The sequence below is a fragment of the Drosophila arizonae genome, chromosome 4, assembly GCF_054131065.1.
Source record: "Drosophila arizonae isolate 15081-1271.41 chromosome 4, UAZ_ARI_1.0, whole genome shotgun sequence".
Taxonomy (NCBI): domain Eukaryota; kingdom Metazoa; phylum Arthropoda; class Insecta; order Diptera; family Drosophilidae; genus Drosophila; species Drosophila arizonae.
In genome coordinates this window covers 20,539,902-20,561,342 of record NC_142924.1, presented here as the reverse complement: position 1 = coordinate 20,561,342, position 21,441 = coordinate 20,539,902, and the positions used below count along the sequence as shown (strand labels likewise).

Here is a 21,441-nt window from a genome sequence, read left to right as displayed (position 1 = left end):
TGCTAATTGTAGAGTATTTAAATTTTTCAAATAAAATATTTATAAATAAATTTTTTTATTAGACTTTATTTTCAAACTTATTTACTATTTCACAATATTACGGAGTCTGTCTGCCATTTCACGTACTATATGAATGCTAGGGTATTTCAGGCTATCTCGATAGCAGCAATTGGCATTATGAAAGTTAGGCAAAGGAATGTTGAAATGAAACGCAAAACAATGGAAACGAAACTGAAGTCGAGCAAACAGATTCTGAAACTGGAACGATGGAATCTAAGAGATTCTAAATAAAAGAAAATAAAATCAAATATATGTATGTATAATGGGAATTTTGAATAGAACATATACATATATATACAAAAATAGGTATATGTGAGTGTACGGGAATTATGTATTCCTCAACTGTTTGTAATTGCACAATTTGGATATGTAACAACTTCCTAGAGTAGTTTGGGAGATATTTAACAATAGACAATCGCAAACATAAATACATATCGAGTATATATAGTATATATGTATGTATATTTTAGCAGAGCTGTCAACATAGGGACTACAAGTAAAATAGTTCAACGTTGGCAAAGTCAAAGGAAATGTTTTTGAACAACCTTTCAGGCAAATACTACATATCAGTTAATATATGGTATAATTATAGTATTTGGATAGTATTTGGTTTATAGTACATACGTTTCGGTTATTGTATTCAATTTGAAACTCCTCTGTGGAAAATGCATAAATTATACAGATGTATTCGCAACTGGGTCAAGGTATATCTGATGTATTCATATTTATGTGCCATAGGTTTATCATTAACACTAATATTTGTCTCTATAACTGACGACTTCACTAATTATTTCGTAGATAATACAGATACGATTTGTACAACAAACACCGCAAAAGCTTTCAAATCATATATACTATAAATATATGTATATTCCTATAGCTAAAGAGCCATTCAATTCATTCAGTTAGCACATGTACACATACATATATATGTGATATATACATTACATTTGACTATATGAAATTTATATAAACATAAAATCAACAAGGGATTAGTAGAATTTTGTATAGATTTGCTTTTACCTAGACATTTTGTGGGTCAACCAATGCTATTCATAAATCACCTATTTAATACTCTATGTATAATTAGATGAGTAGTGTCATTATTTCTTTGTTCTTTTTCTTTTTAGTTGGTATACCATATAATACCATAATGTATAAATTGTATAAACCGATTTATAAATTCATTTGCGTATATTTAATCAGTACTAACTTTAGGGTATGCACGCCTAAACTCACTATTAACAATTAACTTTACACTATTCGCTTTTATATCATATTGCTTACAATATACATAAATTTTTTTTATAACTTTTATCAAGTGTACATGTGTGTGTGTGTTTATATATAGAGGGGGAAAATATTCAAAATTATAGCTGAATTGTAATTTTAATAAAGCTTAAATTTATACACAAAAGTTTTTCAAATTATTCAATACTTTTTACAAAAGAAAAACAAATAATTGTAATTAAAATATATATGTATATTGTATATTCGTAATGTAACGGAACAAATGTTCAGAATAATAATGACAACTGAGTTTTTCATGTTTGTATTTTTGTCTATAAAATACGGCGACAAAATGCGCATATAGAACACCGTATATACGATACACTAGGTACGCATCCCAATGGAGGACTGCGCCTATTGAATGCTCTATAGGTCAGCGCTTGCCCGCAAAAGTAGACGCTTACTATGTTACACATAATCTAATTGGCTATAACTAAACACGTTTGACGTTTAATTCAGTGAACTAACATTTAAGCATTGAACTTAACTTAGATTACAATCTTAAGGGGGATTTCACTTAAGAGCTAGTACGATCGTTACAAGATCTTTTTTTTTTATTTTTTTAGAGCGCTTCAGTCGATGAGCTGCAGGGACCGTTATAGCCGTTTATGCGGCCGGAACTGGAGCCGGAAACGGAAGCGGATCCGGATCCGGACCCGGAACGGTTGCTTGCGCCATGGCTTGTTGTTGTTGCTGCGCCGGCTGCCGGCTGCACCAGCTGCTTATAGGTGCTCTCCAGCTTGGGTGGATACTGGAGAAATGTGTGTGGATTAAGGATATGAAATATATTGGAATGCCAGTCTAGCATACCTCCTGGTTCTCATCTAGCGATGGCAGCAGCTCGTCCAGCGAATTGGGCGTCAGCGGACTGGGCGTGGCCATTGTAACACGACTGAGCGCTCCATGCTGCAGCAGCGCCTCTCCAATTATAATCTGCGGCTTGTTTTGTGTGAGATGCTGCTGCTGCTGGAGGCGGGCCAGGCGCAGTTTCATCTCCTGTCTGATCTCCTTCTGTTGCACCTCCTTCTCGAAACGCATCATGCTGTAGCTGCGCACCGAGGAGCTTGTGCTATGCACAGACGCTAGACTTGGTCTTCGAGAACCTGCAAACGGATATAAGTTTAAAATGTATCAAAACAATATGTTCACTCGAAACTCTGTAGTTCTCTAAGCAGCTTAGTTATTATCGAAGCAGAGGCAGAAGCAGACAGAGAGACAAATAGAGAGATAGTCAGCAATAAAGAGAGACAGACAGCATAAAGAGAGACAGAGATAGAGAGAGAGAGAGAGAGAGAGTGAGAGAGAGAGGCAAGGCATCTAATATGTCAAGAAGCTCTAGAAAGGTATCATAAAATATCTATATATCTTTAAAGCGTTGCATATGCATAAATTAAGCAGGCAATTGAAAAGCTAATATATTGAAGGTCTGCTGACTCTGATGAAGACACATCTGATTCTGACACATATTTAATATTCCATGGAAATTTGTCTGCAATTCAAAGTTGAGTTACAAATTTAGTTTTCGATATAGACGAAAATGGAATCAAAGAACCTGTGGATGTCTTTCAATTGCGGCAACAGCGAACAGAACACAGCCTAAGCCTAAGCATTACAGTGGTGGCAAAAAAAAGTATACCCTGCACATTCATAGTTTGCTATATGTTAGATATTAAGACAAAGTTGTATGTTAAAACTCGAATAAATGCTAGAAATGAGTTAAGTATATAAATAAGAGAAACTTTTGCTTTTTCTTAGGAACAAAATGCATTCAGTCTCATTCAGTTAGAAGCGACATAGACAGATTAGATTATCGAATAACAAATAAGATAAAACTTGGGATCGGTTGGTGTGCATTTAATCGATGGAGTGTTCCACACAGTCCACTCACAGGATGCATGCAATTTGGAATATTAAGTGTAAATATTTATATATGTGTGTTCATGTGTGTCTGTAAGTGTGTATGTCTGTGTGTGTGCGTGTAGATATCATAATAATTTGCGTTATTTTGTTTTAAAGAATTAGATAATGGTGTTATAAAAATTTCTGGAAACAGGAACATAGTCACCGCCATATTGCTTCGATATCATATTGTCAAGCTGCAGTTGTATATGGAGTATACATATATATCATTTGCGTTATTATTCAAGTTAGCTTCTGAAATATTTTCAATATTGTTTACAACTTCCGCCGGCTCAACTGCATTTGTGTTTTATTTCATTTTCTTTTAATTTTTAATATCTTGGACTTTTGCTTAGATATTTATGAACTAAACAAACTATCAAATGTTGGAGCTGGAATATATAATTTGATACGTTGTTGTCTTTGTTTTAAGCGCTTTTCTACAATTGTGTGTGTTTTATGTGTCTTTGTATGTTGTATTTATTATTTTATTTATTTTTAAATTTTTTGTAACTTAAACGAAAAGAAACCAAACAATCAACTTTGAAATTTGAAACAGAGATTTGGAAGCACATTTAACATCGATCATTTAGAACATAAGACCAAGAGTTAGAATTTTCGATGGGTTTTGTTTAACTATTTAAGGAATTACTGCAAGTAGATGATTTGAAATGAGCCAATGTACACATCAAATGAAGCCAATGATAAAATGAAGCTAAGGTCAATGTGGAAAAGCAACTGATCTTATAAGAGATATAATCTTAACTACAACAATTTTTATTGCAATCTTATTAAGCGAATACCAATTTACATAAACGAAGTTAAAGAAGCCTCGAAAATGATCTCCAAAGTGATCTGCTCGCACATTAAGTATACGTAAATATACATTTTTTTATTGCCTAGCTAAAATGGCTTTTATTCAATCATAATTTTTGTTAAATATATATTAATATTTGTAATTTTATATGAGCATTGAAAAAAAATACTTCAAAATAAATATTAAAATTAAAAAATAAATAATAATTTCTAGCTCTAAAATATCATATTAAAAATATTTAAAAATATAAATAAAATTAATTTCAAGCCACAAAAATATATAATAATGATACAAAAATTTTAATATATTAAATTTCATATATAAACAATGGGATAAGGCTTTATATGATTTCATAATATAGCATTGAAAATAATAAATAATATTTCTCTTAATTCAAACAACTTTTTACTAGATAAAACTCAACATAATGCTTAAAGAGGCCTTAGCTTTAGCCCAAAATAGAAACGACAGTTGAAGCTGAGGCAGTTCACATTGACCTTAGCTGAGAGTAAGTGTTTATGATGGAGATTTTGGTACACAATGTATATGCGAAGAGAGCAGGAATTCAAAACACCAATAGAAGAAGAAGAAGAGAACTTATAATGAGAACACATAGTTGCTAGGCGGGATCGAGTTATTGATGGAGGCTACAAATTGGCCAATTGTGATTGTTTGTGATTGACGTTGATGTTGATGTGGATGTTGATGATTGACGCTGAATGACTGCTGACTGATGAGTTGATTTACCGCAAATCTGGGCGTTTCACTCGCCGGCGTGGGCAGGGCGCCAATTTGCAAATGATGCAGCTCGGCACCGCCGCCAATGCCGCTGCCATAGTCGCCATAGCCGCCATAGCCGCTAACGCCAGCGCGACTGCCGGCACCACTGGCACCTAGTGCATCTATGCTATTGAACCCATCATCATTATTATCATCGTCATCATCATAATTATGAATGCCATTCAAGCCCAAGAGGGTCCTAAATCTATCCTGATTCTTTGTCTTCGCCGGCGACAGCTCAAAGCTGAGCAGGTGCCGTTGATGATTCAATTGCTTCTGCAGCTGGCGGTTCATTGAGAGCGTGCTCTCGCAACTGCGGCAGCCGCCAGCGCTGCTACCACCACCAGCCCCGGCCGAGCCGGAGCCGTTGCAGCCGTTGTTCTCGTCAAGATTGTCGCGCGAATGCTGGCTGCAGCCGGCGCCAGATGTGTGACGCGACGAGGCGCGTGAATTTTGTTTGGATACGGCCGTAATGTGACACGATATGAGCAATATGGCGGCCGATCTAGCCGCACCTGTACGAGACGTCGACACCAGTATGCCCTTCGAGTTGCCACCATGTCCGCCGCTGCCGCTGCCGCCGCCGCCGCCGCCGCCGCCGCCGCCACCACCGCCGCTGCTATTGCCGACACCGCCGCCAGCGGCGCCAGTCAAACCGCCGGACGAGGCGCGACGATTACCAAATGACCCTATCGAGCCCGTCGAACGGATGCTGGAACGCGACGATGGACGTGCCGAGTGCACGGTCAGCGGTATGCCTGAATAGAGCACAAAGCATAAAAATCAAGATCAATCCGCAATGCATAAGCCCATTCCGCCTACTCACCTGTATCGCTGGAGTAGAGTATGGGCGGCGGTATATTCGCATCACCGAAGTTCCGATGCCTCGGATACTTGGTTTTGCTAAACAGATGCAGTACCATGCAAATGAGACCCGCCAGCACCGCAATGCCCGAGGATACGCCCAGCAACGTGGGTAAATCCGAGCTCAGCTCGCTCAGGTCTGTCCAAGAAGAGATAAGCGATTTATCAGGCCAGCTAAGACTGGGACAGTGAGTGTCCTCTCACCTGGTGTGCAAAAGACCCGCCTTGTTGGCTTCGTATAGCTGACAGAGTGAAAGCCGCTGGCGCACTGGCACATCGCATTGTGTCGCACCTGAACACAGAGGGAGTTCTCATCGTTGTAGATGCAGGTCTCGTCGTAGAAACACTGATCGCCCAGTTTCTTAGCTAGACAAATAAAACACAAGTCGAAATATAGAGTTCCAAACTTACATAGATGACATTATATATAATCTCTCACGTTTGGCACAGCCCTTTATCGGTCCCAGCTGAACGGGATAGTTGCGCTCGCAACTGCACAACTGCGTCTCCTTATCGCAGGTGACATGCACAAGTTTTGCGTCACACTTCAACTCATTGCATGGCGCTCCAATGTATTTACCTTTAGCTGCAAATCGATTGTTGTCATTGTTATTATCATTAGATTTGACATTACCGCTTTCTTCATAATCAGAATTATTGTCATTGTCATTGTCATTGTCATTGTCATTGTCATTGTCATTGTCATTGTCATTGTCATTGTCATTGTCATTGTCATTGTCATTGTCATTGTCATTGTCATTGTCATTGTCATTGTCATTGTCATTGTCATTGTCATTGTCATTGTCATTGTCATTGTCATTGTCATTGTCATTGTCACCATTAAGTAAATTATTGTAAGCTCTCATGTGTCTATCTACACCCATACCATTTAGCTTACTCGAGAACAGATTCTAGCGCACGATTATAAATTCATTTTGTAATTGAGAGATTAAATTTGGAATTGACATACATATTTATTAGAAACATAATATTAAATTAAATTATAATTTTGATGCCACTTCATTTGCATCTGCATCTGCAGCCAATATAGAGGGGTTAACAATGTATTTATTACGTACTGTTGGCCTTCCCTTGACCTTTGCCAAAATGTTGCATTGCCAAAATGTTGGCCAGGTTTGTGGCGAGCACACACACAGACTCACAAAAACACAGACACATGGCTATAGCCGTGTTGTGTCGGCGAGTTAATTCCCCACAGAGCATAATTCTCATAAATTGCACAACAGCTGCAGACTAGGCTAGCCTAGCCTAGCCTTGCCCAGCCTTTTGTTGAGCTCCTTTGGTAACAGCGCAGTAAGACCGTGAGATTGCCAGCTTGTTGCCATGGCTCTATCTGTGCCATTTTGCCGGCTTTTGGCCAGGTCGGTTATTCGTTTGCCTAACAACGCCGCAATGATTCAACGGCTTATTCAATTTATTTTTGGGCCATTCTGCGCACATTCAGCTGGTCCATTTTAGAGGTCAGCTTATGGAGACCATTTACTCGAACTACAATTACCTTATTTATTTCAAGTATTATTAACTAAATTATGCTGGGTAATGCAAATATTTCATAAGTTCTTTTGTTTTTGAAATCAACATTTAAATTTTGTTTTTAATTGAATTATTCATAATTCATGAAATTTCTGAGGTCATTTAACTAGTCTCAAATATTTTGATTACTTTTTTGTAAAAATACAATTGCCCCAACTAAACCCAATTATATGTCAGATCTAATCTCTGAGACCTTTGAAATATTTGTCTTTGTTAATTGTTTCCTTTATAAATTATCTTATCTCATCACTTATTTTACCAACATATGCCTCTCTCTCTCTCTTTCGTTCGTTTTCTCACACTAATCTAATTCATTAATTCGATCTATAAATCGTAACTTTGGGTATTTTGAGTAAGATTAACTCATAAATACAGTACTAAATCTGTTTTCAATTGCACGCTGTTTCTTCGATTCATATAGTTCTAAACTAAAAACATATTCTTACTCTGCTGCCTTAAATATTTTCATTTAACTCGATTTCATACGTTATGCAATATTATATTTTCATTCATGTGACTAATTTGCAATTTCAATCTGTCCATATCCATATATCTTTATATCTATATATACTATACTCACCTGACTTATTATTAATCAAGGCATCTAAATCATCCAAGTCATCTGGATAGCTGGCATCGTAATCATCGTCAGGCACATGGACAACATCGCGTTTTGGTTTCTTTTCGCTTATAGCTAAACTTATTTCTGTTGTTGTTATTTTTGTTGTTATTGTTGTTAGATTCGATTCGACCGACATATTCGTAGTGGTTGAGGTTGCTGAGGCGTGCAGCATTAGATAGCCATAGATGAGCACGGCCAGCGTTAAGTAGTAGTGTCCATTGCCATGGCACAAGTGCAGCCAGCTTAAGAGAGCCATGCGGTTTCTATTGTTGTTGTTGTTGTTATTGAGTTGCGGTCGGCGCATTAAAGTGGGCGTGTCGTTGGCCAACTGCAGCGCCGTCAGCTGCAAACGCTGCAGTAGACGGTGCAATGTTAACTTCGCCATTTTCTCATCTTGCGGCAGCTGCCTCAACACATTTTCAACACTTTCGAAACTTTTGTCATTTGCAGCGACTACGCCTATGACTCGATTGCACTCGACTTGTGTGTGGTGCTATTTGTTCTTTGCACTTGTCACAGTTGTCGCACGTCTGATTTGAGTTGAGTTAAGTTAAGTTGTTGCTCACGTTGTTTGCTTTATGCTTTTGCTTTTGCTTTCGATTTTGTACGTTTTGTTCCTGGGCCGCTTTTTGGCAATTGGCCACAGCGCCAATTACGTATACGTTATACGTATATCACGTATACGTCATGCAGTCCGCACGCAGCGCCACGTATGCAGTTGAAGTTTAGCCTCGTTTTGGTTGAATTCGAGTGGCCAAGTTGGCCGCTGCCTGCGCTGCATGATAATTTTATATAATTTGCTCTCATACCAGGAGTGCTCGTGTTGGTGTGGTCATCATCATCAGCAGCAGCAGCAACAACATCGTCGTCATCATCATCATCACCATCATCATCGTTATTATTGGTATTGTTATGATGGGGCGTTGTTATCCACCATCCGCCATCCACCACCGCACCACAGCGTGCATATGACCCAAAAAAATGCGTTGCATGCACTATTTATACATGTGTGTGTGTTCGTGTGTGAATGTGTGAGTGTGGTTGAATTTCGCTATTAATTTCATGCAATCTACAGATTTATTACACGAAATTGTTCCGTTTTGCTGTTTTCATCCACTTGCTGGCAAACTTATCCAGCTAAAATTATACAATAGAAAAGGTCAACGTTAGAAACATATATAAAATTTATCACCGCAATTTGATTGCTGCGCATTGAGCAACTTAATTAGATTGAATAGAGCTTTGATAAGCTAACAGTAACGGGAATTATTGTTTATAAATTATCTGCATAATATTGATATATTGGGGTTTGTATTATTTTGCAATTTCAATACTTAATTAAAGCTATCGATGTGATTTAGGCATTTGTCTTATATCTTTCAATAATTCATTGGCGCTAACGAGCCCAATACTCAAGGCCAACATTGTAGACAATATTGCTGGCATAGCACCACACACATTGCTCAAGAAGGAAAATAGAATTTATGACCATTCGGACAAAACACTTGAGCCCTCTGCTCCAATTCCCCACCGTGGGAGACATAAGTTATTTAATATGTATTTAAACTAAAAGCGTTGCTCTTCAGAGCCACTATTAGTTTAACATAAGGCTGGTCTTATTACATATGTATGTATGTACTAGAGTGCTGCATGAATTCCAGAAAAACGGTGTTTCGAGTTTTCTTACTTGTTATACCCTGAACCCATTGAAAATGGGAAATCAGGGTATAATAGTTTTATGAAAAAGTATGCAACGGGCAGAAGGAACCATCGCAGACCCCATAAAGTATATATATTCTTGATCAGCACGACGAGCTGAATCGATATAGCTCTATTCGTTTGTCCGTCTGTATGAGCAAACCGATATGCATACTCGTGTATACCATTGGCAGTACAAGTTTATCTTATTTTTTCAATAACTCATCCGATAACTTTTTATCGAGAATAATCGAAATATTGATTTTGTTTTTTCAGCCTAATTTGAACATTTTTGGACCTAGAAACTTTAGATTTACTGTGTACATACAGTTGATCGATACGAAGATTTTGTAATTTACAGATTTTAGATACCACGCCCCCTTCTACAAAAGAAATTATTCAACAACAAAATTCTCATAATATTGCCCACACTGCAGCGCAGCCCAAGTGCAGTCGCAGCTAACTGCGCGTGATTATACGTGCGCATGGATGCGTGTGTATGCATGTGTGCATAAAAGAAGTGCAGAATGAGTAGAATATCAGTTTAGAGGGTTCAGGGTATCTCCTAATCGAGCAGTCTCGACTAGAGGCTTCTTACTTGTTTTTGTTGAGTTTACAATTTTTTTAACTTAATTTCATCCTTATTAAATAATTAATGCATCCACAGAAGTAACACCCGTATTAAATAGATTCGATTTACTTAATTCTTTTTCTATGGGTTAATTATGCATTGCATTTTTTTGTTGAGTTTACAAATTTTTATACCTGAGCCCATTGCAAATGGGAAATCAGGGTATAATGGTTTTTGAAAAAGTATGTAACGGGCAGAAGGAATCATCGCAAACCCCATAAAGTATATATATTCTTGATCAGCACGACAAGCCGTCTGTCTGTCCGTCCGTCCGTCCGTATGAGCAAACTGATCTTAGAAGATTTAAGAGCTAGAGAGCTGAAATTTGGTATACATACTCGTGTATACCATAGGCAGTACAAGTTTATCTTATTCTTTCGATAACTCATCCGATTACTTTTGATCGAGAATAATCGAAAATTCGACTTTGTTTTTTTTCAGCCTAATTTGGAGACTTCAAATTTACGTTGTATATGAAGTTAATGGATACAAAGATTTTGTAATGAGTAGAATACCAGCTTAGAGGGTTCAGGGTATCTCCGAGTCCAGCAGTCTCGAGTGGAGACTTGTTTAGCTTAATTTCATTCTTAATAAATAATTAATAAATCCACTGGAACTGGAGCTATAAATATGCGAGATTCAGTTGCAGTCAGCAGCAGTCAGCGAGCCTCAAGCATGAGAGCAGTTTTAGTGATATTCTTTCTAGTTGCAGTCGTGCAATGCATGGCAAATGATGATGTCAGTGATGAGGAGTGGAATTCCTACAAAAAACTGTACAATAAAAATTACGCTACGTCGAGCGAGGATCGGTTACGCAGGCAAATATACAAAGACAACAAAAATCAATTTGAGACGCACAATGGGCGGTTCGCAGCAGGACTGGAGACCTGGGAAATGGGCGTTAATCAATTCACGGATCTGACATCGGAGGAGTTTCAGATGATGTCGTGCAGCTCTCCCTTGGAAGATGTCCGGGCAGATTATGTTTATATGCCACCCGCCAATCTTAAGCTGCCGAAGAGTGTGGACTGGCGCAAGAAGAAAGCTGTGAGCGGCATTAGACACTTGGGCCAATGCGCTAGCTGTTATGCGTTTGCGACAGTCGCGGCAATTGAGTCTCATCAGTTTCTTAAGACCGGGAAAATGATTGAGCTGTCAGAGCAGAATCTGCTCGACTGTTCGAGTAACCCGCCCTACACGAACAAGGGCTGCTACTCCGGCACAGTTGACGAATCTCTGAGGTACGTTAAGGAAAACGGCATCAATACCCGCAGCTCATATGGCTACGAAGGAAAGCGGGGCAAATGTCGCTTCAGAAAGGATCACAATGGAGCTAACGTCGCGGCCAGCGTCTTGGTCAATCGTAATGATGAGTACGCTCTGCAGGCAGCCGTAGCCACAATAGGACCCGTTACGGTGACCTTCAATGGTCAGCATATGCAGGGTTATATATCGGGAATTGCTCAAAAACCCTGCACCAAAAATACTACCTACCATTCCTTGTTAGTGGTGGGCTACGGTACGGATAAAGGGGTCGATTATTGGCTTCTGAAAAACGCCTGGGGAAAATGGGGCGAATCTGGCTACATGCGCGTAGCCCGCAATAAAAACAATTACTGCGGGATCGCTAGCTGGCCCGTTTTTCCAGTGATATAAGTACATATTATGTAAAATTATTATCGGGGATGAATACACCGGGTTTTCTATATATAAAAAAATATAGATATACAGTACCGAGCAAAAGTGAGTGAATGTTTCACAGCTTTGACTTTCATCACGCATAACAATAAAACCATACAAGCAAATTAAGATTTTGTTTTTTTTTCACTTGTTTATTAGTTTGTTCTTAACAAATAGAAAAAGTTGCAACCTTAAATTAGCCAAATTCAAAGAATTAAAAATAAAAAACCAAAAAAAATCCACATAAACTCAATTTTGCACGTTTCATGAATTGCCAATATTTTGGCTCTTCTACTTCTCTTCTTAGCCGAAATCATGCAGATTTCCCCATAACTTAGTTCCTTGGGTATTCTTCTTAGTCGTAGATTGAGCATGTATATTTACCGTTATCTTAGTTCTTTTAATATTCTTATTTGTAAAGCGATTAGAAGCGCGTTTTCTTTTCGCAACAAATTTAAAATAATTGGTGAAAAATAATTTTAAAATGTGGAAAATTTCAGTCGACATTGAAAATAGTGGTGTGTGCCTGACCGGGAAGGACTTTCCTTCGAGTACTATTGCCGAAAAGCTTGGAATCAGCCGAAATTTGACTCCGAAAACTCAAGTCAAAGGTTGAAAAAAACTGTTGTCGGGCTCTGATGCTCGTCTAATGACGTCGAAAATGAAGAAAGACAAGCTTCCAGCACCAAAGGGTTCTTCTCTAGCGATTAATAAAAGTGTTAGCAAATGGACTGCTAGAAGAGAAATTCGTGGCTTCGGATATGTATCATTCGTTAAAAAACAAACCTGCATTGTCCAAAAAAAATTGTGAAGGCGCGTTTGAAATTTGCAAGGGATCACAAAAACTGGAGCATTGATGATTGGAAACGAGTTGTCTGGTCAGATGAATTAAAATTCAACCGTTTCCAATCATATGGAAATTAATATTGCTGGTGCAGACCTGGGGAAAGAATTCAACATCATGTAAAGGAAATTGTCAAACATGGCTGCGGCAGCATTCAGGGTATCTCCTTGTCGAGTAGTCTCGACTAGAGCACTCTTATTCTCTTGTTTTAATTTATAAATTGAAGTAAGCATTAAGATATGTTAGTTAAGTTAGGCAGACATACAGCCATATTGTACAGGATTATATATTATATGTAATACATTATTGTCTAACTGCAAATCATAAGTAATATTTTCTTACCAATGCTAAAACTAAAAATAATACTCCTTCATAGAAATAAACAAAGAGACTATAGATTAAGCGACTCCGATTTGAGTGACTTCAGTCTCCCTCTATATAAAGCCTAGCCTGCTGTGGAGATTCGTCAGTCGATCTCGTGATCTTCTGGCGCTCAGTCGCATTTCCGTGAAACGCTTGGGGTAATTGTTCTTAATATGTTTATCCCTTTCTTTTAAAAATTTGTAATTATTTTATTAATTAATTATAGTATTAATTAATTATAGTATTAATTATAAATGATCATTATCATAGTGGAACTCGTTATGATAATAATTATCAATGATCGTGATGCGTCATGATGTAATGATCATATTGTTCAAAATGTTTTTGTTTTTTATATTATTGCAATGCCTACATACATATATATATATACATACATACATATAAACAATATACATATAGTATATACATATGTACATACAAGTTAAATTATCATTAATTAAAATTGATAAAAAAAAAATATAATAATTGGATTTGCATTCGAAGTTTGATCTTTATTGATGTTTATTCTTTTGACTCCAATTAGCAACTGATTTACTTAAATCAAATCTATCCCTAACAAGCTGTGGCTTTAGCGGCAGCTACGTTGACAGCGATGTCATCGGCCTGCTTTTATTATTATTATTATTTTATTTTGGCATAAATTTATTTGTTGTTAACTTATATAATTATGTTTACAATTGCAAATGTAATCTTTGTAAGCCAACACTACTAAAAATACTACTATTACTAATTTTAGTTGAATTATTATATATGATATATTATACATATATAATATATTATATAAATGATATTCAAATACATATATAATAGATGCTATGCATATGTAGATAAAAGATTTTCAGAAAATGTCAACAACAACATCCGTCTTATCTCCATCCTAATCAAAACTTTTTCTTTTCTTTCCATGCTCAAGGTCATGATTTCCTGATTGGTCAAAGGCGTCTAGATGTCAAGATGTCACGCAAGCAAAGTATTTCCCGCTCTGAGTGGATGAGGTCTTAAAAGATTTCAGACAGTAAGGCCAACAGCTCTTTAATTAATAAGGAAAGCGAAGCGGAAGAGGAAAGCCTCGAAAGATAGCAAAATAGGATTAAGAACAAGACATTAATGAAAGAGGAATAAATAACTGTGACGCAGTAGACATAGAAAAGAAATAGAGAGAAAGAAATGGAGAGATAACGAAAAATTACAACAAATAAATACATTTGCAGGCACAATCGATAAAAGACAAATTCTGTTTCAATAATATATGACAAATATCAGCAGAATGATAACGAAAATAACATGTTACGGAATATAGAGATAGTCTTATTTCCTAAAATACAAAGTTAAATTATTTGTTTAATTGTTTATTTCTATGCATATATGCATATATGTTAATTTTTTATTTTACAAATTAAGACTTTTATGCACAAGTTATATTTTATATTATATAACTTAATTATTTACTTAATAGATTAAAAGCATTGATTGGAGTGCATGAACTGAACGAGTTACGCAACTCGTCTGTGACTTATATAAGTGAGTATTATATGCGAATGTAGCAATCATGCACAACAGAAATTTGTTTGTTGTTAAATTATAGAAGAGCATATAAATAAATACAATTATGTACATATAAATAAATTTATATATATATTCTTTAGCAAGGAATTCATCCAGTTAATCAATAATGTATGTCCGGTTTTGTCTTTCCATAGATTTGCCTTCTAACATTACTATTTATTTATTGATGATATGAATAGTGTGTTTTAATTCGTATCGTTAATAAATAATTACCAAAATTGATATAATAATTGAATTATTATTTATTTGGACAAATTTTTATTCATGAATCTATTTTAATTTTCGTTTATATTTCAATTTTTAGAATTATTTTTAGAGTTCCTTGGCTATGAATAGACTGCAAATATAATATAAATATATATTTATTGATATATATGTATAGTTCACCTAATATACCCCAATAAAATTGGCATTAATTTGTAAAAGTGTAATAAATGTGACGTCAAGTCCGTGTTGACTTGATTTTCTTGTCAGAATTTCAATTGGATTTTATGCATCCACATAAGCAGACGCCATATAAGTGCGCTGGCAGCCATAAATAGCAGCCAGAGCGGCTGCCAAGGGTAATTAAAATTTAAAAGCAGCCTATGCCACCCACTAGCAACAATTGTTAAATAGCAACACCAACAGCAATAGCAACAACAATAACAATAAACTGCAACAACAATGATTCCATTGTTTTCACTTCAAACCCAACATCCTGACATTGACAATGCCAACAAGAAATTCACTGCGCTGTGCTGCGGCAAGCTTATAACGTTAAAGTATTATAGTTGGCCTTAACTGACTTTGCAATACCCGCTTATGGTAGAGAAAAGGCAACGTTTGTGTTTAAATCTAAGTAATTTGATTGTCATCGAAAATTAACGATATGTATGGTCAGCTACAGTGTGACTTTAAATACGATACCTATATACTGCTGATTCTTCGATCAAAGCTCCAGACGGTTGACCATGCAATGAAACTTTGAAATTAATATGTGAACAAAGTTTCCGATAGACTTAATATTTTTATGATCGTATCTATTCCCTATTTGACTTCAGCAGTCAGGCACCTAATACTCCCTTGTTTTTCATTGTGAACGTGTATAAAAGCCATATCATCATATCCAAGTGTTTGTCTGGCATATAGTGTTAGTCGAGCCGCCGAACCCCTCCCAGCCATTGTTAACACACCCACACGCCCTCACACCGCACCACACACACACACGCACACACACACCACCCAAAGCATTCAGCAATTGCATAGACACTTCAACTGCCGCAACACTCGCTGCCACCCGCTGAGGCAGCTTAGTGTGTGCCAAAGTGTGGCAACAATCTGAATCATCGTTTCAGTGGATGCTCCTCTTCCTTTCCGTTCTCTGTTCTCCGTTCTCTATTTCCGCAACGCTTGCAAAAAAAAAAAAAAAAAAAAAAAAAACAAACAAACAAAACAAAAAAACTGCCTCTCAGTCAATGTTAATATCTGTAGCTGATGCCTTAAGAGCAAAATGCGATAATGTTCTCTAAACAATGAACGAATGCCATAAAAATAGCCGTCTATAGCAAGTGGGCTGTGTGTGTTGTGTGCGTATGTTTGTGTGAGTGTGTTTAGTGCCATGGCGAGCCTGAAGTGGATTTCTGATTAAATTAAATACATATTTCTTTGGCGTGGATAGAAACGCTGTGTGTACGCCTTGATTTGATTTATGCTTTTTATATCAAATTAATATTTATTTTCTATTGAACTAATACATGATAATAAATAAATTTCGAGTGATTGATGTTTAAGTACATGGAACATCAATTCATATTGTTGATGAATCCTGGAATTGAACTTTTTTTATGTGAATAGCATAACTGATTATTTGTATTAGCCTAAACTCTTAAAATATTGTAAAGTACCATTCACAAAATCATGTAATTATAACAAAGAGTGAAATAAATTGAAATTGAAATAAATTTTGAAAATAAATCATATCATTTTATGGCACGGTTGAATTCTATAATAAATTTGAAAAATATTACATAAAATAGTATTAGATAATTTGATAAGGAATTAATACTTTTCATTTACATATTTATTTAATTTCATATAATATTATATAATATTTCATACTAAATATAATATGAGATGTTTTCAATATTTTATAATATTTCTTACTGAATATAAATATTATATGTATAGGGAAAGTCAAGTTTAAGTTCATGCATAAAAATTAAGATTTAAAAAAATGTTTTTGATTATTTCAATTAATAATCATAGGCATTTATATAACATTTTGCCCCTGCCATTTACTTTATACAAGAAACTCTTTTTATGGCGCCAAGTTTTATATTTTATGTGACATTTTATTGCTGTGTCGCCGTCGTCATAAATCATCGTATATTATATAAATGATAATAATTTAATTATGATATATTACGCACGGCTGTGGGCGAGTGGTAAATGCAATTTAAGTTGAATTGAATCGCAACAAAATAAATGGTTCATATGCAATTTATTTGTACGCTCTTGCAGACCATTAAAGAAAAAAGTCCATAATCCAAAACGTTTTACGTGGAAATTCTAACCGCGTGGAAAAACGGAAATTGCGATTGCAGCACGCACAACAACAAGCAGGTTAGCCAAGGCAATGATGAGCAAGGGAGTGAGAGAGAGAGGAAGGGTAGGCCACTTTGCCTTTAGTGGACAACGCGCGCCCATAACACGCGTATAATTGGTTGTATATGTGTGTGTGTGTGTAGGTGAGTTTGAAATGGCGAGCGGGCGAGTGAGCGAACGAACGACGCAACGACGTTACTTCGTATTTGGCAACTCTCACGAGAGTGCGCGTCGTGCCCTCGAGAGCAGAGCTGGGCAAACGGTATATAAGATTTCGTGAAGCATGCATGTTGTGTATGTGTGTGCGAGTACAAGTGTGTGTTCGTTTTTAGGCACTGATAAAAGCAAATTTACATGTGCCGCCGTCACAGCTTGAACCTCGCCTCCTTCAATACAGCGCCTACGACAACGACTACGTCGGTCACGGATTTCACTTGTGTACGAAGAGTGAGGCTGTAAGTGTGAGTGTGTGCATATGTATACATGTAGATGTCGTTTAAAATGTAGGTTACACACAGCGAAACATCTACTAGCACACACATAGACATACAAACATATACAAATGTACATATATACGTATATGGCTGCATACGTAAAATAGTTTCCTTTCAAATGCGCTTGTCAAAGGCTTTTCTCTGGAGTTTTTAATGCAGGCTTTTGTTTGAAATGAAATATTGTGTGCTAAAAAATAAATAATAATAATAATAATATTAAAATCATATTTCTTGGAGTAATTTGCTGTCAGATTTTAGCGAAGGACTTTACTAACTGTACTCTTCTTTTCCTCTATTCACAAATGAAACACCCTTAATTACAACTTAACTAGTTTTACATAATTTACTATCAAATATTTTGGGTCAATTTGAATTTTCGTTCGACACACAAGAACTAAGGTAAGGGCAAATAATGTCAAAGACGCCGATACACAATTTAGAATATAAATACCTATTTGTGTGTATATAACAGATATATACACAATTGAGATAAACAACAACAATAGATATGCTTACCAAGCAAAGTGTAGAAAACTCGCATTTTATTGTTATGTTCGTTCGTTATTTATGAATTTCATATCATTTTCACAACTTTTGATTGGGGAATTTTCTTATTTACACATTTTAATTTAGAAAAATAAAATGCCGTCAAAGCGTAATGGAATTGTTTTCGCTACACGCACTTGTACGGATACTTCTCAATGCATTGCGAGTGTGTACATATATTTGTATGTACTTTTATTCACAGTGACCACTTTCACGTCTTGCACGTCGGCTAATCGCACTAAAACATTTATATAGCACTCTTTTTTGGGCTACGGCAAATAAGTACTATAGAGACATGGATATGTGTGTGTGCTTTTATATAGTTGTGCACTTTTCACTCGTGTTGTTGTGTTACACACTGTCACTCACTGCACGGACGTTTTAGTCTTGAATAGTGGCAATGCTGCTCGCTTGGTGGTTGCTTGGCATCTGTTCGGGTCCTGGGCAGCGAGGGTTTTAAAGCTCGCATCGAAGAGACCAGCTAGCAGTGAGAGTGCGCCTAGATAACTGAGAGTAACATATTACAAATCCACAACAAACAGCTGTTCTCTATTATCCTTACGTGTTTTAAAATTTTGCGCCACTTGACAGTCTGACAGTTGGCAGTTGAACGATAAGTATTGGTATTTAATAGTTTGTTAGTTTTGGTCACACGCTTCTTGTTAATATGATAAGTTCAGCTTTTAACAGCGCTTATCTTGAGCTGTGCAAGCTATCTCTCTCGGACACTGTTAATTGGCTGGGCTGGTCACACAAATAATACGATCAAATTCTAAGGTTAACAGCTGTTAGTTTTAACAGCACAAGTCGACTATCTCACTCATTCTCTCTCTCTACTCTCTCTTTGCTCATGCTAGCTTTCGTCGTTTGATGCGCCATAGCGGCAATTCAATAGGTTTTTGTCTTTTAACGCAAGTGCATTTTAATTTGGAGTAGACTGCAGGCGAAATAATAGATATTGACATTTAAAATTTAAAACAAAATGCGTTCGTGGTTAACTTTAACATTGCTGGTGTGCATTGCACTGGCAGGTGAGTAATACTACATAAATTTAAAGTGTAAAAGCAGCAAACGAAGATTTAATTTAAATCGTCGATGCGGCTTTTTCGCTTGACATTTGTGTTAGTTATAGGTGTGTGTGTGGGTGCGTGTGTGTGTGTGTTATACATGAATACGTGTGTATGTGGGCTTATGTGTAACAAAAGCGTGGCGTGAGCCCATTTACATGTGTGTGCATGTGTAGCAATGGCTGCTGGTACCGCAATAATTTGCTAAAATGCCGTTTGTTACTTTTTTCTATGCATTTTTTCAGCTCAAGCCACAAAGCCGCCTCGTTGGGATCCCAATTACATAGTGAAAGGCACTCTCTATATACCCTATGCTGAGATAGCTGAACCCTTTTACGCCTGGTATGACAAGAACACAAAACGCTCTCGCATTGATTACTATGGCGGCATGGTGAAGACCTATCAGCTGGCCGGCGAGGGTCAATATGGCACCGCACTGAAACTGGCGCCCATTTCCACAAAGGAGGAACTAAACAAGCTGAGCTGCCTGCAGGTAAATGGAACCGCCGACCAGGTAGTGGAAATCCAAAGTATATTGCCCGATGCGAAGCCATTTGCTCTGATTGGCACTGAATCTTTCCTCGGCTATACGTGCGACAAGTTCCGCTTGGAGCAGACAATTGGCCAGAAGAAGAATGTTTACACTCTGTGGGTGCGGTACAAAAAGTCGCCTCATTATCCGGCTAGTCGAATGCCCATTCCAGTGCGTTACGAGATGCGCGGCTACAATACCCTGTTGGGCTCCCATTATGATCATTATTATCTGGACTATGATAGCTATGAGCACGATGACATACCCAATGAAGTCTTTGAGATTGATGAGAGTCTCACCTGCACTGGCTTCCCGGGACCGGGTCACTTTGCCACCTTCAATCCGATGCATGAGTTCATCTCCGGAAGCGATGAGCATGTGGAAAAGGCATTCCATCACTTCAAACGCAAGCATGCCATTGACTACAGCACCGAGAAGGAGCATGAGCATCGCAAGAATATTTTCAGACAGAACTTGCGATACATCCATTCCAAGAATCGTGCCAAGCTCACCTACAAACTGGCCGTCAACCACCTGGCAGATAAGACAGATGAGGAGATGAAGGCACGTCGTGGCTACAAGTCATCTGGTGTCTACAACTCGGGCAAACCTTTTCCCTATGATGTGGAAAAGTTCAAGGATGAGATACCCTCGCAATACGATTGGCGTCTCTTTGGCGCTGTCAGTCCCGTGAAGGGTGAGTGCTTCTGGCATCGCGTTAATTTCTATAACAATACCTTCTTGATTCACAGATCAATCGGTGTGCGGCTCGTGCTGGTCTTTTGGAACCGTGGGTCATCTGGAGGGCGCGTACTTCCTCAAGAACGGTGGCAATTTGGTTCGTCTCTCGCAGCAGGCGTTGATCGACTGCTCCTGGGGCTATGGCAACAATGGCTGTGATGGTGGCGAGGACTTCCGCGTATACCAATGGATGATGCAAGTCGGCGGCGTGCCCACAGAGGAGGAATATGGTCCCTATTTGGGTCAGGACGGCTATTGCCACGTGAATAACGTGACGCTTGTCGCTCCGATCAAGGGCTTTGTCAATGTCACTAGCAACGATCCGAATGCCTTCAAATTGGCAATGCTTAAGCACGGCCCACTCTCAGTGGCCATTGACGCCTCACCTAAGACCTTTAGCTTCTACTCGAATGGCGTCTACTACGAGCCGGAGTGCAAGAACGATGTGGATGGCCTCGATCATGCCGTATTGGCCGTTGGCTATGGTACCATCAACGGCGAGGATTACTGGCTGGTGAAGAACTCTTGGTCGACCTACTGGGGCAACGATGGCTACATTTTGATGTCTGCACGCAAAAACAACTGCGGCGTCATGACCATGCCCACCTATGTCGAAATGTAAACTCTTAAATATCTATATGTAGTCACCTTTGCATATATTGTACAATTTAATTTTTTATATATTCTACATTGTGTCACGCCCCGCGGGCTTTAAAAGGAACAAGCAATAAAGCATATGTCAATACTCTTCGTAATCCCAGTCTTTGGCCTCTTATCTCAAACTAA

The 21,441-nt window shown here is 37.6% G+C and overlaps 2 protein-coding genes and 1 pseudogene across 7 annotated transcripts; 2 read left to right on the top strand and 1 right to left on the bottom strand.

Moving 5' to 3' along the window:
* Positions 1–36: 36 nt before the first annotated feature.
* On the bottom strand, positions 37–18,779 carry LOC108612642 (uncharacterized). Of its 5 annotated transcripts, XM_089469254.1 has the most exons (8): positions 18,286–18,771; positions 7,845–9,023; positions 6,150–6,296; positions 5,915–6,076; positions 5,673–5,849; positions 5,362–5,604; positions 2,161–2,453; positions 37–2,101 (listed from the first exon to the last, which is right to left on the bottom strand). In XM_089469254.1, the coding sequence occupies exons 2-8, from the start codon at positions 8,269–8,271 to the stop codon at positions 1,913–1,915; spliced, it is 1,638 nt and encodes a 545-aa protein (XP_089325380.1). In that variant the 5' UTR covers positions 8,272–9,023; positions 18,286–18,771; the 3' UTR covers positions 37–1,912. The 5 variants fall into 5 exon arrangements, with proteins under 5 accessions (XP_089325380.1, XP_017861034.1, XP_017861033.1 ...); XM_018005545.2 differs by lacking the exon at positions 37–2,101 and having other exon boundaries at positions 2,291–2,453; positions 4,814–5,604; positions 18,286–18,777; XM_018005544.2 differs by lacking the exon at positions 37–2,101 and having other exon boundaries at positions 2,387–3,641; positions 4,814–5,604; positions 18,286–18,779.
* LOC108612627 (cathepsin L pseudogene) lies at positions 10,853–12,024 on the top strand (annotated as a pseudogene). Its single transcript, XR_016269810.1, has one exon. The product of XR_016269810.1 is annotated as a cathepsin L pseudogene (transcript).
* Positions 18,780–19,160: 381 nt separating the features above from the next.
* CtsK1 (C1 family peptidase 26-29-p) lies at positions 19,161–21,410 on the top strand. The gene is made up of 3 exons (XM_018005553.2): positions 19,161–19,346; positions 19,628–20,611; positions 20,667–21,410. Exons 1-3 carry the CDS (start codon positions 19,298–19,300, stop codon positions 21,275–21,277), a joined length of 1,644 nt encoding a protein of 547 aa, XP_017861042.1. The 5' UTR covers positions 19,161–19,297; the 3' UTR covers positions 21,278–21,410.
* Positions 21,411–21,441: the final 31 nt, after the last annotated feature.